The 19,355-nt window shown below is 47.4% G+C and overlaps 1 protein-coding gene across 6 annotated transcripts in view; it reads left to right on the top strand.

Annotated features, from left to right (window-relative positions):
• Positions 1-19,355, top strand: part of REPS1 (RALBP1 associated Eps domain containing 1) — a 2,155,944-nt gene that overhangs the window by 387,430 nt on the left and 1,749,159 nt on the right. For all 6 annotated transcript variants that reach the window (XM_069608106.1, XM_069608108.1, XM_069608105.1 and 3 more), the window contains one exon: positions 4,352-4,505. In XM_069608106.1, coding sequence (XP_069464207.1) covers positions 4,352-4,505 — 154 coding nt within the window. The remainder of the gene's footprint in view (positions 1-4,351; positions 4,506-19,355) is intronic.

Genomic DNA, 19,355 nt, shown 5'->3' with positions numbered 1-19,355 from the left:
TCATGAGACAATTGTTGGTGCTCCGGGTACTAATGAAGAGGCAAAAGAGAATGATTTAAGGCGTATTATTTTGAAGGTGTTGGGTGAGAATCAGGCCTCTATTAATAATTGTACCTTAGGAATTAACCAATCTAGACTGCCAAAAGGAGAGGTCCCCGTTTCAACCCAGGGGAATGCACCTAGTGGGCCCGGAAGAGCTGACCACGAAGTCAAATTTAATGAACACGAATCTGATATTGTGGATTCCTTTTCCGATAACATGGACACCGATTTAAGACAACCTGTGTTTTCTGAAATCCCGGGTCTGATTTTGAAAGTACTATTTAAAGATCAAGGTCATATCTCATTAAACAGATCATATATTTTATCCTTACTAGCTACTATACCTGAGCTTAGTTTGATCACTTCTGCGGATATCACTTTGGTTGATTTTATTCACAGACTTAGATACGACTATGTAAGACTTGTTATTCCTTCTCCTTTGGTAAGGTCTCTGTTGTTAAAAGAAGCTGAATTACTTTAAAAACTAGGTTTTGATATCTATGAACACAAAACTCAAGTGCCACTACAACAGAAGCCTAGGCTGCATGAGGCAGAGCAATCGGAATCAAACCAAGCTAATACGTCTTCTGATGATGAATCGGATTTGAACAAGCAGGAATGGAGGTGGTTGGCCTTGACTCTGAGGGAATCTATTCACTCAGAAAACTTGGTAAACCCCTCTAGCACCTGTTTGACCCTTAAACTGGTGAGCTGGAACTCACGGGGTTGCTTGAATCTTTTGGATGATGAAAAAGTTATGAGATATTTATTGCAATTTGACTTTGTTCTTCAGGAGACTTGGTCAAGGGAGCAGCTGTGCTGGGAAGGGTTTACTGTGGTTACCATTTGTGCACATGGTTCCAATAAGGATCGCCCAAAGGGTGGTTTACGTATAGCCATCAAACAAACAAATCTTCTCTCCAAAATGGGGGAGTGGTGTCTGGAACACCACTTTCTTGTGGCTGCATTTAAATTAGGAACAAAAGAAGATTGTCTTTCTGTCCTCTTTATTAACATCTATTGGAACCCTAGCAAACTGACTGACCAGCAACTTGGAAGGGAACTGACTAAATTGGGTGTAATAATTGACTCCTGGCGAGAGTCAAACCAGGGTGGTCAAATTGTTATGGCTGGTGATATGAATGCCAACTGTCTTTGTGAACAGCTATTGGGTGATGAAATGTTGGCAAATGCAGAACAGCATTCATGGGTGGGAGGTAACCGCATTTTACGTGGAAGGCTGTGGATGCACTTTGCAGAATCCTTGGGGTTAGATCTTCTCAGAGGGGGCCATCACACTTGGAAAGCCAGAGGTCTTGAATCAACTATAGATTATATTTTTGTTTCTTCTGGTATTTTACGATTGTAAGTGATTTTGAGGTTCTGGACTCTAGCACACGTGATCATTGTTGTCTCACCTTTAAAATGGCCTTTGATTTTCAAACTCCTGTTAATGAAAAGTATACTCACGGGGTGATGTTAACTCAGCAGGGGAACACAGTTAAATGGTGCCACAAAAAGAATGTGAAGTTTACATCGACAATGATAAATGATTATCTATCCATGTCTGAGCTCCATCGTGATGATTGCTACTCATCTTTAAATTTCTCTAACTACATGAAAAATACCATTGACAACTTGGTTACTCTGCCTGAGATGGGTAAGAAAGTGAAGACCAAAAATAGACACCACAAGGATATAGTGGTCCATGCACGTAAAATTTTACATAGAAGAGAACTCAGACAATTAAAAAAAAAAGTTTACTACCTTCTGAATACAATAAGAGAAAAACAAAATTAAACAATCTTATAAAATTGGCACATTCAATATAGAGCCTCCCGAATGCAGCAGGATGGTGAGTTAATGTTGAAAGCTTTACGTGGACATGGCTGTACTAATTTTTGGCACTTGATAAATGAAACAAACACCTCAACAGGATATGGCTGTGAATGTTATTAATGAGGATGTATGGCAGGGCCATTTTTCCAAATTATATACTGTCAACGAGATGACATGTAAATTAATAATTGCTGAAAGTCAGTCTTGGTCTTTGAAGGCTTCAATTTATGATATTATAGATCTTATCAAGAAATCTAAAAACTCAGGAGCTACCAGACCGAATAATTTGTCTAATAAATTGTTAAAAATGGACCCTGTAATATGGGGAAATATTCTGTCCACAATGTATGCCAGGATCTTAGAGACCAAGGTTATTCCACTTTCTTGGAAAGTTTCCATAGTCATACCGGTTTTCAAGAAAGGTTCACGTATGTGTCCCACTAGTTATAGGCCGATAGCAATTGCTGACCGAGTCAAAAATATTATGCTCTTTGGTCTTAAGGGAACTGCAAGAATGGTTTACAGCCAAATCCATTCTTGATTTAAAACAAATAGGTTTCAAAAAAAATATTGGAACAGACTGTGGGGGTCTTGTGTTGAAAACCTTAATAGCCAAATCCAGGAAGCAAGTGGAGAGACCTCTATTTGTGGCCTCGATGGACCTTAGCTCTGCCTGCGATCTTGTAGATAGGCAACTTCTGTGGCTAAAGTTACAAGAACTTGGTATTCCAGTTCATTTACTCCAGATTATTATTGCTCTGTACACTGACACTAGTTTGAAGGTTCGCTTAACGACAGAGGGTTTACTCTCCAAGGTAATCAATATTGTGAACGGACTAAGACAGGGTTGTATGCTGGCCCCTACGGTTTTCAACCTTTATGTATGTGGTGCTCAAAACGCCCTTTTCAGTAAAGGTATGGTATGTCCCAAATTGAATAATGTGTGCATAGCCTTGATGGCTTGCGCTGATGATTTTCTTGTTTTGGACAAAACCAAAATTGGACTACAAAGGCTACTTGGAGCCTTCGAAATATTTATAGAGAATCTCAAACTTAAAATAAATCCCGCAAAAACGGTTGTCCGGTTTGGTAAAAATAATAAAAAAGAGAGTGCTTTTGCTTGGACATGTGAAGGAAAGAGGATTAAGGCACAACCCTCATTTAAGTACCTGGGATTTTATTTCTCTAGTCAGGATTCCACTAGTTTGATTAAAAAGCCAGTTGACTCTGAAATCTGAAATAGCCATTAGACAGCTGAGGGCTATTGACAACAAATTTGGAAAATGTACTATGGTTCCGTTGAGGGAATACTATAACAAACAAGTTATACCACGTTTAACTTATGGAATTGAATTATTTTCTGATGAACTACATGCACATCTGACCACTATTGAAGGAAAAATCTGGAGAACTGTGCTATGGTTTTTGCCCAAATATATACCACTGGTCCTGATAAGATATGAACTCGGTTTGCATTCACTTTCTTCCTATGCAACTTGGAAGAGACTATGCCTCTGGAAAAAATGTAAAACTTCAATGGATGAAACTTTGTATACATGTGCTTACCAAGAATCATTGAATCCCTTCATGTGTGCGTTAAAATGTGAAAGCGAGACTTGTTTGAAAGAGCTAGGTCTATCTATGATTTCATTATGCAACAAGCCGGGTAAAGTGAAGATCAGTTTAATGGGTTTTGATTGGCAAAGAACGAAAGGCAACATTTTATAAATGTGCCTGTTCTACTTGGAAATGGCAAGCTGTCATGGAAGGCTATTTGATCAAATACCCATGTAAGCGGCTGCGTAATGATTTCATGCGCTTTTGCTTTAATGTTTTACCTACTAATCAAATAAAATGTATTAGAAATCGCACCTTAGAAGGAGATCCATGGTGCAGATTTTGTAAAATCGTTGGTGTTGTGGAAACCTTGCAACATATTTTATTGGTTTGCCCCTATTTATTTTTCGAAATTTGTAGTTTCAACTAATGAAGTGAATAGAGAATTCATAGGGTATAGAATGCTGCATGATTAAAAATCTGTGTAACAACCTTTTTAAGAAATGTCTGTGATTTGAGTTAATAAGGGTAAAAGTTTCTTTTTTTGGATTTCTGAGGATCTGGATTTGAGAAAACAAAAAAGAAATTATTCTGGAAATGTAATGTAAGATTACTGTGATATGAATATTTTGATACAAAATGTGTACATTTTGGATTAATCTGTTATTCTTGTATTTTTTAACTTTTCTGTAAAATCAAGGTTTGATATCTTTGTGATTTTGTAAAGGTTTGTAAATAAACCAAAACAATAAAAAAAAGCAAAAAATGAAAATGGAGTAATTTTTACTTTCAACTGCACAGAAAATTAAATGAGAAGATTAAAGCATGATGTTATGGCTTTTTAGAACCATAAAATCGAATCTCAAGGTCTTATTTTTTTTTTCTTCTTTTGGGGGAATATTTTTTAAATCAGGAATCTACATCTCCAGTTGTGTCGCCTCAACAGTCACCGCCCACCTCGCCACATACGTGGAGGAAGCACAGTCGTCATTCCAGTGGAGGAAATAATGAGCGACCGGTCACTGGGTCTGGGCCTTTCTGGACCCCATATAATGAAGCACAAACAGGTATACTTGAGATGCCCTTTCCTACGTTGCGTTTGCTGTAGGTTTTTATCAAAGATTTTGTTTTTACTTTAAAAGGACATGCTGTGGTTTTATTCTATCAGTGTATGTTTAAGTTGGGAAGGAATGTGATTTTTTTAAACTTTATTAATGATCTTAAAACTGCTTTTGGTATTAAAGATGGATGGTCTGTTCACCTTGCATTTATTTGAGTGCAGAGGGATGAAAAGCAACTCCTCATTGAAGCATACCATATACTAGGAATGCAATGTAAAATGTGGTTTGAAAGCAAGCTGCCCCAGTTAAGTGCGTCTCACAGGTGTCCTCAATTAAATAAATCAGATAGTTACCTTATACGTTTGTTGTATTCAACAGTGGTTTCTTTTACAGGCTTATCTCATAAGCAAATTGAGTCATTTGCATTATGTGACATAGAAATTCGGGTGTGTTAGTATGTGACTTGTTAATTTCCCAATTCTGCCTAATGTGCAAACTCCATGGCCAGAGGTTTTGCCCTTTGGCATATAGTTCTAGTGATTTGCATTATGAGAATCGTAATTTTGAATGGATTGTGTCCTCCAACGTATTCCTCATTTTATGATAATTCTCTCCAGCTTCAGGTGCTTCGGAAATTTTGTTTCCATAGAGGGCGCTGTGTGCAGTGTTGAGTCGATGTCCCTCGAGGGCCTCCGTTCAACATAATCAGTATAATGAGTGCACGCACCGCCTGTTGGCTTCAGTTCCATTTTTCCGAGCTAATTCTTCAGTGAAAATAGTGATTTTTGTTTGAAAAATGTCTTCTTCGTCAACTCCATCGACGCCCATTTCGGGCTTTAAGAAGTGCCAACACTGCGGGTCAAAGATGTCATTCACGAACCCCCACAGAGTATGTCTGTGGTGTTTGGGTTCCGGGTACCGTACCTCCGACTGTGGCTTCTGTCAGGCGATGACCGAGAAGGCTCTCGGGGAGCGTAAAGGTAAACTGGTTGGGAGGTTAGCTTCCATGTCACATTTGAAGAGGTCAAAAAAGACAGATGAGTTGAGGGATTCTTCCCAATGCAAAAAATCAAAAAGGTCTCGATCGAGAAGTCGATTGTGTCATTCTTAGTCTTTCGAAGAACGCCAAGAAGAGGTGTCATAGGTCACCTTCGACCACCAGTGATTCCTCAACGGAGGTAATCGGGTGTCCTAGGAAATCCGATTCCCCCTGCAAAATGGGACGCATTTTGTAGTGAAATGCTACGAATCTTAGAGAATGCCTCGAAGGACAAGCGGAAGAGCCATGCCCCAGTCACTCCAAATAACGACAATGAGAAGTCGAAGACTAAATCTTCGATGCCGAGCTTGAGGCTGTTTTTGCATCGAGAAAGTTCTCAATCCGATGAAAAATCGTCAAGGGCTTCGACGAGTCTGGAACCTAGCCCATCAAGGGTTCCGTCGAAAGAGTACAAGACGTCAAAAATGCCGACTCCTTCACCGACCCAGTCGGCATCAGATCTGTTTGACACCAAAGTCGCCGAAACCAACTAAATCGGCACTGATTTCGAAGCCATCGTCGACTATGACTACTTCGACATTGTCGAAGCCTGTAGTGGTACAGGAAAAGGTTTACAAACCTTTACCTAAAAAGTACTATTTTATTTACTGCAGTATTAAGTCTTTATTAAGTCTGTCAGTCATATATGAGGAGTTACCTCCCTCTGATGACAATACACCACCTTTTGTGCTACAGTTTGGCACACCTAATGTGCCAGAGGAACTAATATTTGATGAGTCCAGGCTAAGAGATTTATACGATAACCTTCAATCAGCCATGGTTTGGATACCTTTGCCAGAGTTAGTTTGGCAAACCAGAACGTTCTGAGCATGCTGAATCATCCTATAGAAAACATATGGCAAAGGTTATTGAATTTTTAGGATGGAGTAGGCACACTCCATCTTTTGAGCAAGATGACATGACGGACATCTTGGACCAGGGTCTTCAGAAAGACCCAATTTTGCCCTTTCATATGGCATTACAGACAAGGGTCTCGCCAAATTGGGAGACACCAGAAACTGTGGCTGCAGTAAATAAAAACTTTGCAAGGAAGTACGGACGATCCAGCAGTGACCTGGAGTATCTCACTAAGCATCCCACACCAGAAAGCTTGGTGGTTCAGGCTGCTACATCTACAAAGCAGTCGGCTTACCCATCCCTCCCTCCTGACGGGGATGAGTGGATGCCTGGACGAGAAAGTTTTCTCTGCGGGTAGTATGGCATTGAAGTCAACAAATGTGACTTGAACATTATCTAGATTTACGTTTACCCTATGGGACTGTGTTGCTATTGCGGCCGACCACATCACGGAAGGAGACGAAAGAGGCGGCTCCTGGCAATCATCAAGGATGTTAAGGAGGCAATGGGTGAATGTCTTCAGTCAGGTTAAGATACTGCAGACTGCATTAGCAGATCCATGGCGGCTAGTACAGTGTTATGCAGATTTGTGTGGTTGCGAAAGTCTGGGTTTGCACCAGATGTGCAAGCTAGATTACTGAACATGCCCCTTGACGGCTCGAGGCTGTTTGGCAGCAAGGCGGATGAGAATTTGGAAAGGCAGCGACTAAATCCCTTAGCACCACCATTAGACAGCCTCAACAACCCTATTTGGGCTCATCTTCTTGGAGGGGTCAGTCCTTTTGATTCTACTCCTCATTTGGAAGAGGACAAGCCGCTCAGAGAAGATTCTCTCGTGGTGGACGAGGGAGAGGTGCTAAATCAGCTCAAGCAGCAGCAGCAGCAGCCTTGCCTTCAGCAGCTGCTTCAGCTGCCTCTACAGCACTCTGAGGGCTTGACCCACAAGAGCCCGGTGGGAGGCAGAATTACTTAGCATTTGAACAAATGGTGGGGCATTACTTCAGATGCTTGGTCACTGGAAACTGTGGCCCAAGGTTACTGCCTTCATTTTCAAAAAAGGCCTCCGGATCATCCACCGGGAACAACTCTTTAAAAATTCCAGATACGCTCCTTGTGCAGGAAATCTTTACCCTGCTAGAGAAAGGTGCAATAGAACTTGTACCTGTAGTGGAAAGGAACAAGGGTTGGTTTTCCCCATACTTTGTGATCCCCAAAAAGGACTGGGGATTGTGACCCACCTTCGACTTAAGAAACTTGAACAAGTTACACAGGAAGGAACAGTTCAACATGGTTACCCTTTCTCAGATCCTTCAGGCTCTTCTACTCGAAAACTGGTTGGTATCATTGGACCTTCAGGATGCTTAGTTTCATGTGCTAATCCATCTCTAGCATAAGTACCTGAGATTCGCGGTTGGCGGTTCTCGTGATAAATTTTGAGCTCTGCCATTCGGGCTGACCTACGTCCCGAGGGTTTTCACCAGGTTGTTGGCGGTGGTTGCAGCGAGTTTTAAGAGAGGGGGATTCATGTCTACCTTTACCTGGACGATTGGCTGATTAGGGCTCGTTCACCCGAGCAGGCCCGGGAACATCTCAGCGTAACCTGCCACTCTTCACAAACTGGGTTTCTCCCTCAATTACAAGAAGTCTCACTTGATACCATCCCAAAGACTCAAAAATGTATTGGGGCAGTCCACCAAATTCCAGAGTACCCAGCTTTTTCCGGCATTCGATTTTCTGAGGTTGCTCAGTCTCATGGCATCCTGCATTTTCTTGGTGCCAGAGGCTCGCCTGAAAATTAGATTCTTCCAATGGACTCTCAGGACTCTGTGTTCCCAGTTCTCAGGGAGAATGTCAGGCCACCTGCAGGTTCCGAACAGAGTTGTTCACGACCTTCTATGGTGGGCTTGCAAACACAACATTCTCAATGGAGAATCTTTTTGGCAGCCATGGCCGGAGTTGACGGTAGTGACGGACACCTCACTCACGGGGTGGGGAGCCCACACCAGCGATCTGACAATCCGCCGTCATTGGTCTCCATCGGAGTCCAAACTACATATCAACCTTTTGGAGCTGAGGGCAATCAGACTAGCGTTGAAGGCCTTCCTGCCGTCTGTACGGGGAAAGAATGCCCTGATAATGACAGACAACACAGTGGCCATATTTCTACCTCAACAGGAGAGGTGTAGGGTCACTACCACTGTGTAGAGAGGCAATGCAGCTCTGGTTCTGGGCAATTCAAGATGGAATCTCTCTCTCAGCAGTTCACCTAGCCGGAGAGCAGAACACAACGGCAGTCGCTCTGAGCAGGCAGAGCAATCTCCCACGAGTGTGAACTAGTTCTGGAAGTCCTTCAAGAGATCTTCACCCTTTGGGGAACCCCTCAAGGGGATCTGTTTGCGAAAAGTGTCAATCGAAAGTGCGAACTGTTTTGCTCAAGGGAATTTCCTCCAAGAGGAGCTTTAGGGGACACGTCCATGGTGGAATGGGAGTTTCCACTCCTGTACGTGTTCCCTCCAATCCCCGTCATTCCTCATGTGATCAGGAGGTTGAGAAAGTTTGGGAAACCCATGATCCTCATTGCCCCAGATTGGGCCAGGAGGAAGTGGTACCCGGACCTTCTGGACATGTCCATCTGCCCTCCAATCCATCTTCCACAAAGAGAGGATCCTCTCTCGCAAGAGGAAGGTTGGGTTCTCCATCCAGAGGTCCAAACACTCACCCTTCACGCATGGTTTCTGAAAGGCTGAGATATAAATTTGGGAACTCCCGGATGACGTAATGGAGATTTTGCTTTCGGCCAGAAGGCCAGCAACAGAATCTTTGTAGTTTTGCAGTTGGAACAAGTTCAGCAACTGGTGCAGGGATAAAAATGTGGATCCCTTTCTATGTGACACACCTACAGTGCTTTCCTTTGTGTTACATTTGGAAAATCTGGGGCACCAGATTGGAACAATTATGGGTTACCTAGCAGTGCTTTCCATTTTCAAGCGCTCTTCAAAGGAGGATACATATTTTAAGTTCCCTCTGATTGTGCAATCTTTGAAATGCCTTTCTAATGTATATCCACCAGTCCCATTCAATGTCCCTGTATGGGACCTCATGCATTCCCTTTAAGCCTTTACTCTCGTGACCTTTAAGGCTCTTGACATTAAACGTTTTGCTTATTGCAATAACATCAGCTCGCAGGGTAAGCTAGTTGCAGGCCCTTTCCTGTTGAGCGCCACACATGGTATTCCATAAAGACAAGGTCATTCTTAAGGCAAAGCCGCCTTTTTTTTACCGTAGATAATCTGACTTCCACTTGTCACAAAAAATTACATTATCAACTTTCTATCGACCTCCTCATCCAGGAAAGGAGGAGGCGAGGTTGCGTAGACTGCACCCAACAAGGGCTCTCAGCTTTTATATCTCCAGAAAGGCTAAATTTCGTCAATGTGACCAAATATTAATTGGCTACACTGGTCTCAAATTGGGTCTTGCGGTTATTAAACAAACCGTATCCAGATGGCTGTTGGCTAATGCTACAGGTTAGCAGGCAAGGACCCGCCGCAAGGTTTAAGGGCACATTACACAAGGGGCATGGCAACCTCTGCTGCTCTTTAAAGAGGTGTCCCAATCATTGATATTTGTTCAGCGGCCACTTGGTCGTCTATCCATACTTTCGTAAAACATTACTGGCTGGATTAATCTTCCAGTCAGGGAGGACAATTTGCAAAAGCAGTCCTTCATTCAGTCCATGATTGGATCTAAATTTAATTGGTACTCGCACCTCCAAATTATTACCGCTTTCAGAGTTTATCATAGGATGAGGAATATATGGGAGGACACAATCCATTAGAGGAACAAGTTATTTACCCCTGGTAACGTTCTTTCGATTGGATGTTCCTCCCACGTATTCCTCATTTCCCCTCCCAGCCTGCCCTGCTGTACAATTTACATGTTATTACACTTTACGATTTCTGTGAGCGTCAGCTGCCCTTTGCCTTGTGGCCCTTAACCGAGGACTGCATGGGTAAGACTGCCCTGGGATGATCCTTGATATGGAGTTTCTGGTCATGTGACCCAGTCATTGACCTATCCGGCGCTCATGCATGGGGCAGGGAGCGAGGGTCAGGCAAGGAAGAGGGGACGGCATGGGTAGAGGAGGAAAACAAAGGCCAAAATGGAGGTAAAGGACAGGTGGGAACAAGCCCTGCAGGCGGATGCTGGCAAGGACCTACCTGGTGGGTGCTTTCTCCGTTGTTGCGAGGATCCAGTGTAATCATTCATTATAAAAACGAGTCTAGAAGTTTGATTGCTTACTCAAACATACATGGATGCAAACATGCTTACATATTTATTTCTTAAGTCTACATATGCTTACATATTGAAACCGCAAGCCATGAAAGCAACTTGATTTTTCATTCCCCATAAAAATAATCAAACAGCAGTCTGCTGAGGAGGCCAGGGCACCATGCAAAAGGCCTTCAGTTCGAAGCAGCACAATGCTGTTCGAGAATCTTGTTGTGCCATGATAACGTGGATAGACCATCAGAGCACCTTGCTGAGGATACATAACGATGCGAGACGCTTCGAGCACCTTGCGAATAGCTGATATGTCGCCAGACACTAAGTTTTGTTGTTGTCCCGTGTTAAAGGGGACATTCTATTGTAGGATGTTAATCCACATCACAAATGTGGGGCATAGTTTAATGTCCATGTAACATGGGTTTACATACCGTCCGAGTGACATGTAAGTTTATAATTGGGGCAAGAGAGGCTGGTTCCATTTATACCCTATACAAACGCCAAGTAAAGCCTCGCTAGAGGACTGGCTGATTAAATGAGACAAACTGAGACGAGAGGCTGCTGTCGCAGACCTTTCAGACGGATCAAAGGGGATGCTATGCCTCTTTTCAAAGCCTGCATATTATAAGTCCATTTGCTTTGGGGTTTTGCTTGAATGTACTCTGTGCTGTAATGCAGGTCTTATTCTGATTGATACCTGGAATAATGTTTTTTTTTCTTCATTTCATTGATGCTCTTGATATATGCTTTCTGGTTTAGTTTAGAACTTTGAATTGTGCTGTATCTTTGTGCTTGCTTGGTGTTAAAGCATGGATAGAGCATTGTGCCTCTCTCAAATAGAATTGTGATTTATGACCCATGTGAGGCAGAACAGGGCTTTTGGTTTTTAAATGATGTTTTGAAGCCCATGTTTTTGTAAATGTTGATAGGTTTCAATACAGAAAAATGACTTTTATCCTGTTGATTTATTGTAACCATATGAATCATTGGAAAGAGTGTATTAAAGGATTTTAGATTTGTAAAATAAATGTTTATCCAGCATGGGGTCTGGCACGGATTCACATGAATTTCTCTGTCAGGCTGGGTATCCTCGGTAAAAAGGAAAAAAAGTTACACTTTCGTTTACAAACCGTCTTTCTCCTATAAACCAATCACTGAGCTCTGGGTCATACTGCCCCTAGCCAACGACTATCCTCTCACTAAGCCCCTCTTCTGGCAGCCATCTTCAGCTTTTTACTGCACGTCCAAGTGTTGGGAGTCCTTGTGCTTCGCTCTTAAAGCTTTCTGTGTTTGTACGCGCTTTTTGGCTAAAAAAATAGATCGAGCCAATGTGCTCTATCATTTCTTCATCCGACTAACGGGGATCTTTTTGTCTGCATCTTTCATCACCCCCTCAAGGGCAGAATCGTCGAGTGTTTCTTGTTCGAAGTTTACAGAAGGCTATTGGGCCTACACCGCACGCCGGACCATGTCGGAGGAGGATGACAGGGGTTCCTTCTTCAAGCTCTGCACCAGCTGCGGTTTGAGGAATGTTTTTGTGGAGGACAAGCATTCCCAGTGCCTTTGTGTTCATCCGACGCACAAGGAGGAAGATTGCGAGATCTGACGTGGCTTTACCAAGTGCTCTATGAAGGATCGGCACATCAGACTGGTGGCGTGGCTTAAAGCTAGGGCCTCTACCCCTTTTGTTCACAGGGGCATGCCTCACGTGGATACAGCCAAAGCGGACCTCTAAGTCATTTGAGGGCGCTCCTTCCGTCGGGTTCATGGTGCAAGCGGGTCCCGCGAGGGCCAGGGCGCGATCGTCTCCATCGGCCTCAATCTCCAGCCATCGCTCCAGTTCTTCGTTGAAGAGAAAACAGAAACCCCAGGGAAGCTGCCAGAGAAACCAGAGTAGGCCAAGCAGGACCAGGTATCCTACCTGCCCGTGAAGGCCCAGGTGATCCAGGCCAAATCCTCTTCATCTATTGAGCTGGTAACGGCCACCCTTTCAAAGGTGAAGGGGACTGACCCGGTCCAGGGTACACTGATGGTGGCCAGAGTGGCTCTTCCTCCAAGGCGGGAGGCTTCGCCAGAACCAGTGGAAAAGATCCCGGAAAAGAGGATGCCAGCCATTAGTCCGAGACTGACCCCTCAGGACCCGAAAAACAGGCTGCGTGGAAGCGCTCCAGGGCACAGATATTCCTTCTTCCGAAGAGGACATGGTTTCCGTCCCCTCCTTCCCGGAAGACTTTGGGGACGACGATGGTCGCGTCGAGGAGGTAGTCTCCTCTGGTGGGGGTGACTATGTTGACGACGAGACTGGCTCTGGGCCCAGTGAACCTGTTCCCACAGGACCCGCTAGTGACCTGTCACAGGACATTCTCTTGACCCTCCACACGTAGATGCAGAAGAGGATGCCGACGGCACCGCGAGTCCACCGGCACCGCCCCTGAAGAAAAGGAAGCAGCACCCTACACCTCTGCATCAACCACCACCGAGTCCTCCCCACAACAACAACATCTCTCCGCCACCAAGGGCTTCTTCCCCGGATGAAGTGGGTTAATTTCACTCAATGGTCGCCCGCGCCTCAGAACTCTTGCAGCTCAGGCAGGAGGAGGGATTCCTTTATCAACGCCGGCAGGAGAAAAGTAAGACCATTCTGGTGGTGCCCCCCACCCCCCCCCCCCCCAAACGACGATCTCTGGGACGAGGGTCTAGCAATGATGAAGAACCCAGCATCAGCCCCAGCCTCAAAGAGAGACCGGCTGGAGAAGAAATACTGGATGCCAGAGTCTGCACCCAAATGTCTTTGGTCGCAGCCATCACCAGACACGGTCTTGGTGGCTGCATAAAGAAATGGTCCAACCTGTCGTCCTCAGCCTCCGTTCCCCCGGACAGCCAGGGGAAGAAGTTGGACGCCGTGGGTAGAAGGGTCAAAGGGTCATCTACTCGGCGGTGACGACGGTCAAGGCGAGTAGATGATCCTGACCAGGTATGACCGAGAGCTATGGTACAAGATGGCTTAGATCCTGGATTTCCTCCCTGAGGACAAACTGGTTGAGGCGATGGAAATCCTTCAGAAAGGCGAGGTGGTGTCGGACCACGCCATTACTGTGGCCCTGGACGTTGCAGACACGGGGTTCTGCCAGATGGGGAACAGGGTTTGCCTCCGTCGTTGTGGCTGGCTGAAGGCCACCAACTTTAGACAAGAGGTCCAGTCGAGGTTCCTGGGCATGCTGTTAAACGGAGATAATCTCTTCAGAACGGCCATCTTCAGGCCATCAAGAACAACACAGAGATTACCTGTGCCGTGGGCACGCTGCAACAGCATCGTCCATCCTTTCGTTCCTCAGCAGGGAAGTCGGGCAGATCTTCGAAGGGGGTTTCGGCAGCGGATCGTCCTCTTACCGCCAGTCCTGTTTCATGACCCAGGAAGCCTACAGGGGTCGCTCCAAGGCCTTCGGAGGTGGCTGTCTCCATCAAGGCTCCCAAGGCGGCACGCTGGCCTCTAAGCAGGACTGAACTGGCCAAGCTGTCGTGCCTCGACCCCTGCACCCCAGTGGGAGGCCGGCTGGCGAACTTCATCAGCGTCTGGGAGAACATCTCCACCGATTGATGGGTGCTGGACGCTCTCGCCCACAGACACACTTTGGAATTTCAGCAAGTTTCAGCAGGAACAACACATCCCCCTCGGCTGCTGCTGGAGGTTCAGGCCATGTTAACAAAAGGGGTGATGGAGCTGGTTCTGATGCGACTCCGGGGCTCCAGAGATTACTCACAATACTTTATAGTAAGAAAGAAGAACGGGGGCTGGAGGCCCATTCTCGATATACGACGACTCAAGTCCCAAAAATTCAGGATGGTCCTGTTGCAGCACGTGCTCAGCTAACTGGAGGCAGGGGACTTTGTCGCCGTCTGATCTAGAAGACATGTACTTCCACATCCCCATTCACGAAAAACATTGCAAGTTCCTGCGCTTCGTCGTACAAGAGAAGCACTACCAGTTCAAGGCTCTCCCCTTTGTACTGAAGTCAGTGCCCAGAGTCTTTACGAAGAGCCTGGCTCCGGTGGCGGCCCATCTGCACCTACAGGGGATACATGTGTACACGTAACGGATGCAGATGTCCAGAAGCTTCAAAGATTGGATCGTGCCCAACGAGGGCGATAAGGTGGTGGGGCGTGCGCTCCAACATCGCCAGGGGCATAGACTTCCAGATTCCCCCCCCCCCCCCTACCAGGAGATGTCACGACGGACGCTTCTGGGGAGCCTACACCGGACATCTCCACACCAGAGGTCTGTGGCTGCCGGAGGAGAAGACTCTACACATCAACGTCCTAGAACTCCGGGCAGTGTTTATGGCCATCAAGTAATTTCTTCTGGGTCAAGGGCATAGTGGTGAGGGTCTTCACAGAGAATACCACACAATGTTTTACATCCGGAAGCATGGGGGCACCATATCCCTGGCGCTCTCCAGAGAGGCGCAGGAACTGTGGCACTGGGCCGTCACCCAGGGGATGTTTCTCAATCTTTTTCACCTGGCTGGAGTAAAGAACACCGTCGCTGATGCTCTCAACAGGCAGCTGCATTCTTGCCACGAGTGGGAGCTTCGACAGGATCAAGTGGACAACCTCTTCCTCAGGTGGGGCAGTCCCCAGATCGATCTTTAGCGACGGCGACGAGCACCCAGTGCCGGAGGATCGTCGGCAGGTTTCCCCAGTCGGGAGCATGGGTGACGCATTCTCCTTCCCTGGGCAGGGCCTGTTCGTGTACGCGTTCCCTCCGTTGCCTCTACTACGACGAGTCATCAGTCAACTCAGACTGTGCCAGTGCAGGATGATTCTTTGTTGCGTCAGCGTGGCCGAGGCAAATCTGGTACCAGACCTTCTCAGCCTGTCGGTGTCACCTCCAGTCAAGCTACCAGACCTTCTCACCAGAGAAGGCGTAATCCTGCACCATGACCCACGGTCGCTGCATCTGAAGGCCTGGCTCCTGCAGCATTAGAGTTTGGTGGTTACGAGCTGCCTGCGGACTCTAGGGAGGGCCTTGCCAAGGCCAGGCTAAGGCCAGGATGTCATCAACGTTAAAGTGTTAGGGGCACAAATGGAAGGTTTTCGCAACTTGATACCGGTCGCAGAAGATTAACCATCTGAGGGTCACAGCCCCTCCAAGTCCTTCCGTACTTGTTATCATTGGCTAAGTCGGGGCAGGCACATGCCTCCAAGGTGCATATGGCGGCTATCTCCCGCTACACCAGGTCTCCAGGACGGTGTTTGCTTTGGTCGCACCGTCTAGTCAAGGAGTTCATCAAAGGACTGTTTCGATCATTTCTGAAGGGGGTGTGGGAACTCAACGTGATGCTGAAAAGGCTCATGGGGGCTCCATTCTAGCCTATGCATCAAGCTCCGCTCAAGTTCTTGTCTTGGAAGACCGCTTTCCTCGTGGCCATCATCTCTGCCAGGAGAGTAAGTGAGATCCAGGCCCTATCCTGCAAGTGGCCTTATTTGACTTTCCACAAGATGAGGGTGGTGCTCCGGACGCACCCCTCCATCATGCCCAAGGTTCTGTCAGAATTTCATCTCAACGAACCGTGGGTGTTGCCTGTGTTTTTTCCGAAGGCTGAAAGGACATTGCACCCGCTAGATGTGGCTCGAGCGCTGAAGTTTTATGTGGCCCACACAGTTTCTGGAAGATTTCTCATCTTTTTGTGAACTTTGGTCCTGTGAACAATGGGAAGGCTTCCATCTCCAGATGGCCCTCCGGCTGCATCCCTCGTCACCGTTGGCAAACAGACCCCTGCCTGACTGTCCGAGAGCCCATTCTACCAGAGCGATCGCTGCGACAACGCCGTTCCTGTCTGGTGTGCCCCTGCTGGACATATGCAGGGCTGCTACGTGGAGGTCTACACACCTTCACGAAGTTGTCCTGCGTCGACAGGGATTCCAGAGAGGAGTCCAGGGTCAGATGAGCAGTGCTGTTCAACCTGTTAGCTTGAAGGTGAGCCTAGTGAGGAGATGAGAGTAATTGCTTCTGTTGAGCCTTGCCATCTCCCGTGGTTGTGTATGCTATGTATTCATTAATCACGAGCATGTGAATCCATGCCAGACCCCATGCTGTAGAAGGAACAAGTTACCTGTTCTCCAGCATGGGCCTGGCATGGATTCACATGCGAACCCTTCCTCCTGCCCTTCTGCGGCTCTTCTTGGTCATACTGCCACTTTACCTGTTACCAGAATCTGAAGATAGCTGCCAGAGGAGGGGCTTAGGGAGAGGACAGTCATTGGCTGGGGGCAGTATGACCCAGAGCTCAGTGATTGGTTTATAGGAGAAAGACTGTTTGTAAATGAAAGTGAAACTTTTTTCTTTTTACAGAGGATTCCCAGCCTGACGACAGGGAATATTCATGAGCATGTGAATGCATGCCAGACCCATGCTCGTGAACAACAGTTACAGGTAAGTAACCTGTGCCTCCTTACTTACAATAGTCATTTTTTGACTCTGGTACATTGATACAATGTTAACTAATGAGAATGTGGTATGTTAAGAATCATGCCTCTTTCAATATATATATATATATATTTCTCCAGCATGGGGTCTGGCATGGATTCACATGCTCATGAATATTCCCCGTCGTCAGGCCGGGAATCCTCGGTAAAGGAAAAATCAGTATCAGTTTCATTTCTGATCTGTCTTTCTCAGTAGTAACCAATCACTGGTCTCTAGGCCATACTGCCCCCAGCCAATGACTGCCCTCTCCCTAAACCCCGCCTCTGGCAGCCATCCTCAGATTTTTACCGCACGCTCAAGTGTTTGAGTCCTCGTGTTTAGCTCTCGAGCTTTTGGTGCGTTTTCGTGCTTTTTCAAGGAGAATTTCTCATTTTTCGGTCAAATAGAGCCTCAAGCTCCACCGTCTTTACATCCGAGTAACAGGGATTCGTGTCGGATTTTTCTACGCCCCTCAAGGGTGAAGATTTCGTCGAGTTATGCTTCTTGGAGGAGTCCAGAAGTTTCTGCGGCCTACCCGAACATGGCCCAGGAGAAAGGAAGCTCGACACCCGGAAAGCTGTTCAGGGTTTGCCCTGGATGCCAACTTCAGAATGTGTTCAAGAAGGACGAGCACTCGAAATGTCTCTACTGCCTTAATGAGGACAAAACGCACGTGGAGAAGGACTGTGCTTTTTGCAGGAACATGTCGGAACGGACCACCAGGGACCGACACTTTCATCTCTCCAACTGGCTGGAAGGAAAGAGCCCGTCAGGTGAGAAAAAGAAGTCAGAGCGGTCTTCTAAATCCTGTGAGGGCGCCCCGGCGACAGGGGCCCAACAGAAGGCAAAGCACTGCGAGTCCGCAGGCGCCGAACGGTCGGGCTCCTTGGCTGCCAGGCAGGGCGCACCCTCTCCAGCGCCATCAACCACGAGCCAACGCTCTGGCTCAGCGAAGAGCAAGGCCGAGAACCCGGCGAAGCTTCTGGAGAGGCCCCGGTCGAGCTCGAAGGATCCGGCCGAGGGGGAGCGAGGCAGTGACACCCCGCCCCCCCAAGGTGAAGGCCACAGGCCCACACAAGGTGGTAAAGACCTTGATTCACCCGGCCAAGGCCTCTATTGAGGAAGTCGCGGCAGCCCTGGTACAGCCTGTGGAGGCTACACCAGTGGAGGCGACCTCGGGGCCCAGAGTCTTCCTGCCTCCGCAGAGGGAAGCCTCTTTCAGACCCATCGAAAAGACCCCCGTGAAGACCCCGGCGGAAAAAGAGGGGGGGCAGCGGTGGCCATTGTGGACAGGGACACAGCATCCGAGGAGGAGCTGGTAGAAGTCTTATAGGGCCTTGACGAGGGCATCAAAGAGGCCCGTTCCCACGGGAGGGATCCCGACGAGGGTGATGACGAGAGCGACGGCGGCACCGGCGAGGGTCCTAGTCACCCGTCGATTCCGGAGCCGCAGGATTACTCGGCAGCCATTTTGTTGGTGATACAATCCTTATGTTCGGAGAGGAGGACGAGATTGCCCATACCAGCGACGGAGGATCCGGAACCAGGCTCGACGGAGGGGCCAGATCCAGGCCCGGCGGGAAGCCCCCCGAACTAGAGAAGACTGATCCATCCAGCCCCACCTTTTCAGCCCTCGCGGCCTACTCAACCTTTGCCCACGTCCCCATCCCTGGGGATGACACGGGAATGGACACGGCCACGACGGGTACCGACGATGACGGCAGTGACGACGGGACGGAGCTCCCATCGCCCCCAGTCCAGGCCTCCCCACCCAACGAGATCAGATCATTCCATGCAATGATTGCCAGGGCATCCGAGCTTTTTCAGCTCTGCCCCGAAGAGAAGGAAGGTTTCCTTTACCAACGGCGTGAGGCCAAGAGGAAAACAGTCCTCGCCGTGCCTCTGCTGGATGACATCTGGGACGAGGGTCTCACCCTTCTCAAGAACCCGTCTACGACGCCTGCCAAGAGGGATCGGTACGAGAAGAAGTACCGGGTCCCTGACGCGGCCCCTTTGTGCCTTAGGGCACAACCGACCCCTGACTCGGTCGTCTCAGCGGCGGCCAAGAAGAAAGCGGGGGGGGATATCGGCTTTAACGTCAACTTCCCTGCCGGACGGCGAAGGAAAGAAGCTGGACGCAATGGGACGACTAGTTATCTCGTTGGCGCCAACAACGATTAAGGCGGCCAACGCCCTCGCAATCGTG

Source organism: Ambystoma mexicanum, chromosome 4q, assembly GCF_040938575.1.
Source record: "Ambystoma mexicanum isolate Mex_15411 chromosome 4q, UKY_AmexF1_1, whole genome shotgun sequence".
NCBI classification, from domain to species: domain Eukaryota; kingdom Metazoa; phylum Chordata; class Amphibia; order Caudata; family Ambystomatidae; genus Ambystoma; species Ambystoma mexicanum.
Note: the sequence above shows the minus strand (reverse complement) of the source record. Positions and strands in the feature narration are given on the sequence as shown.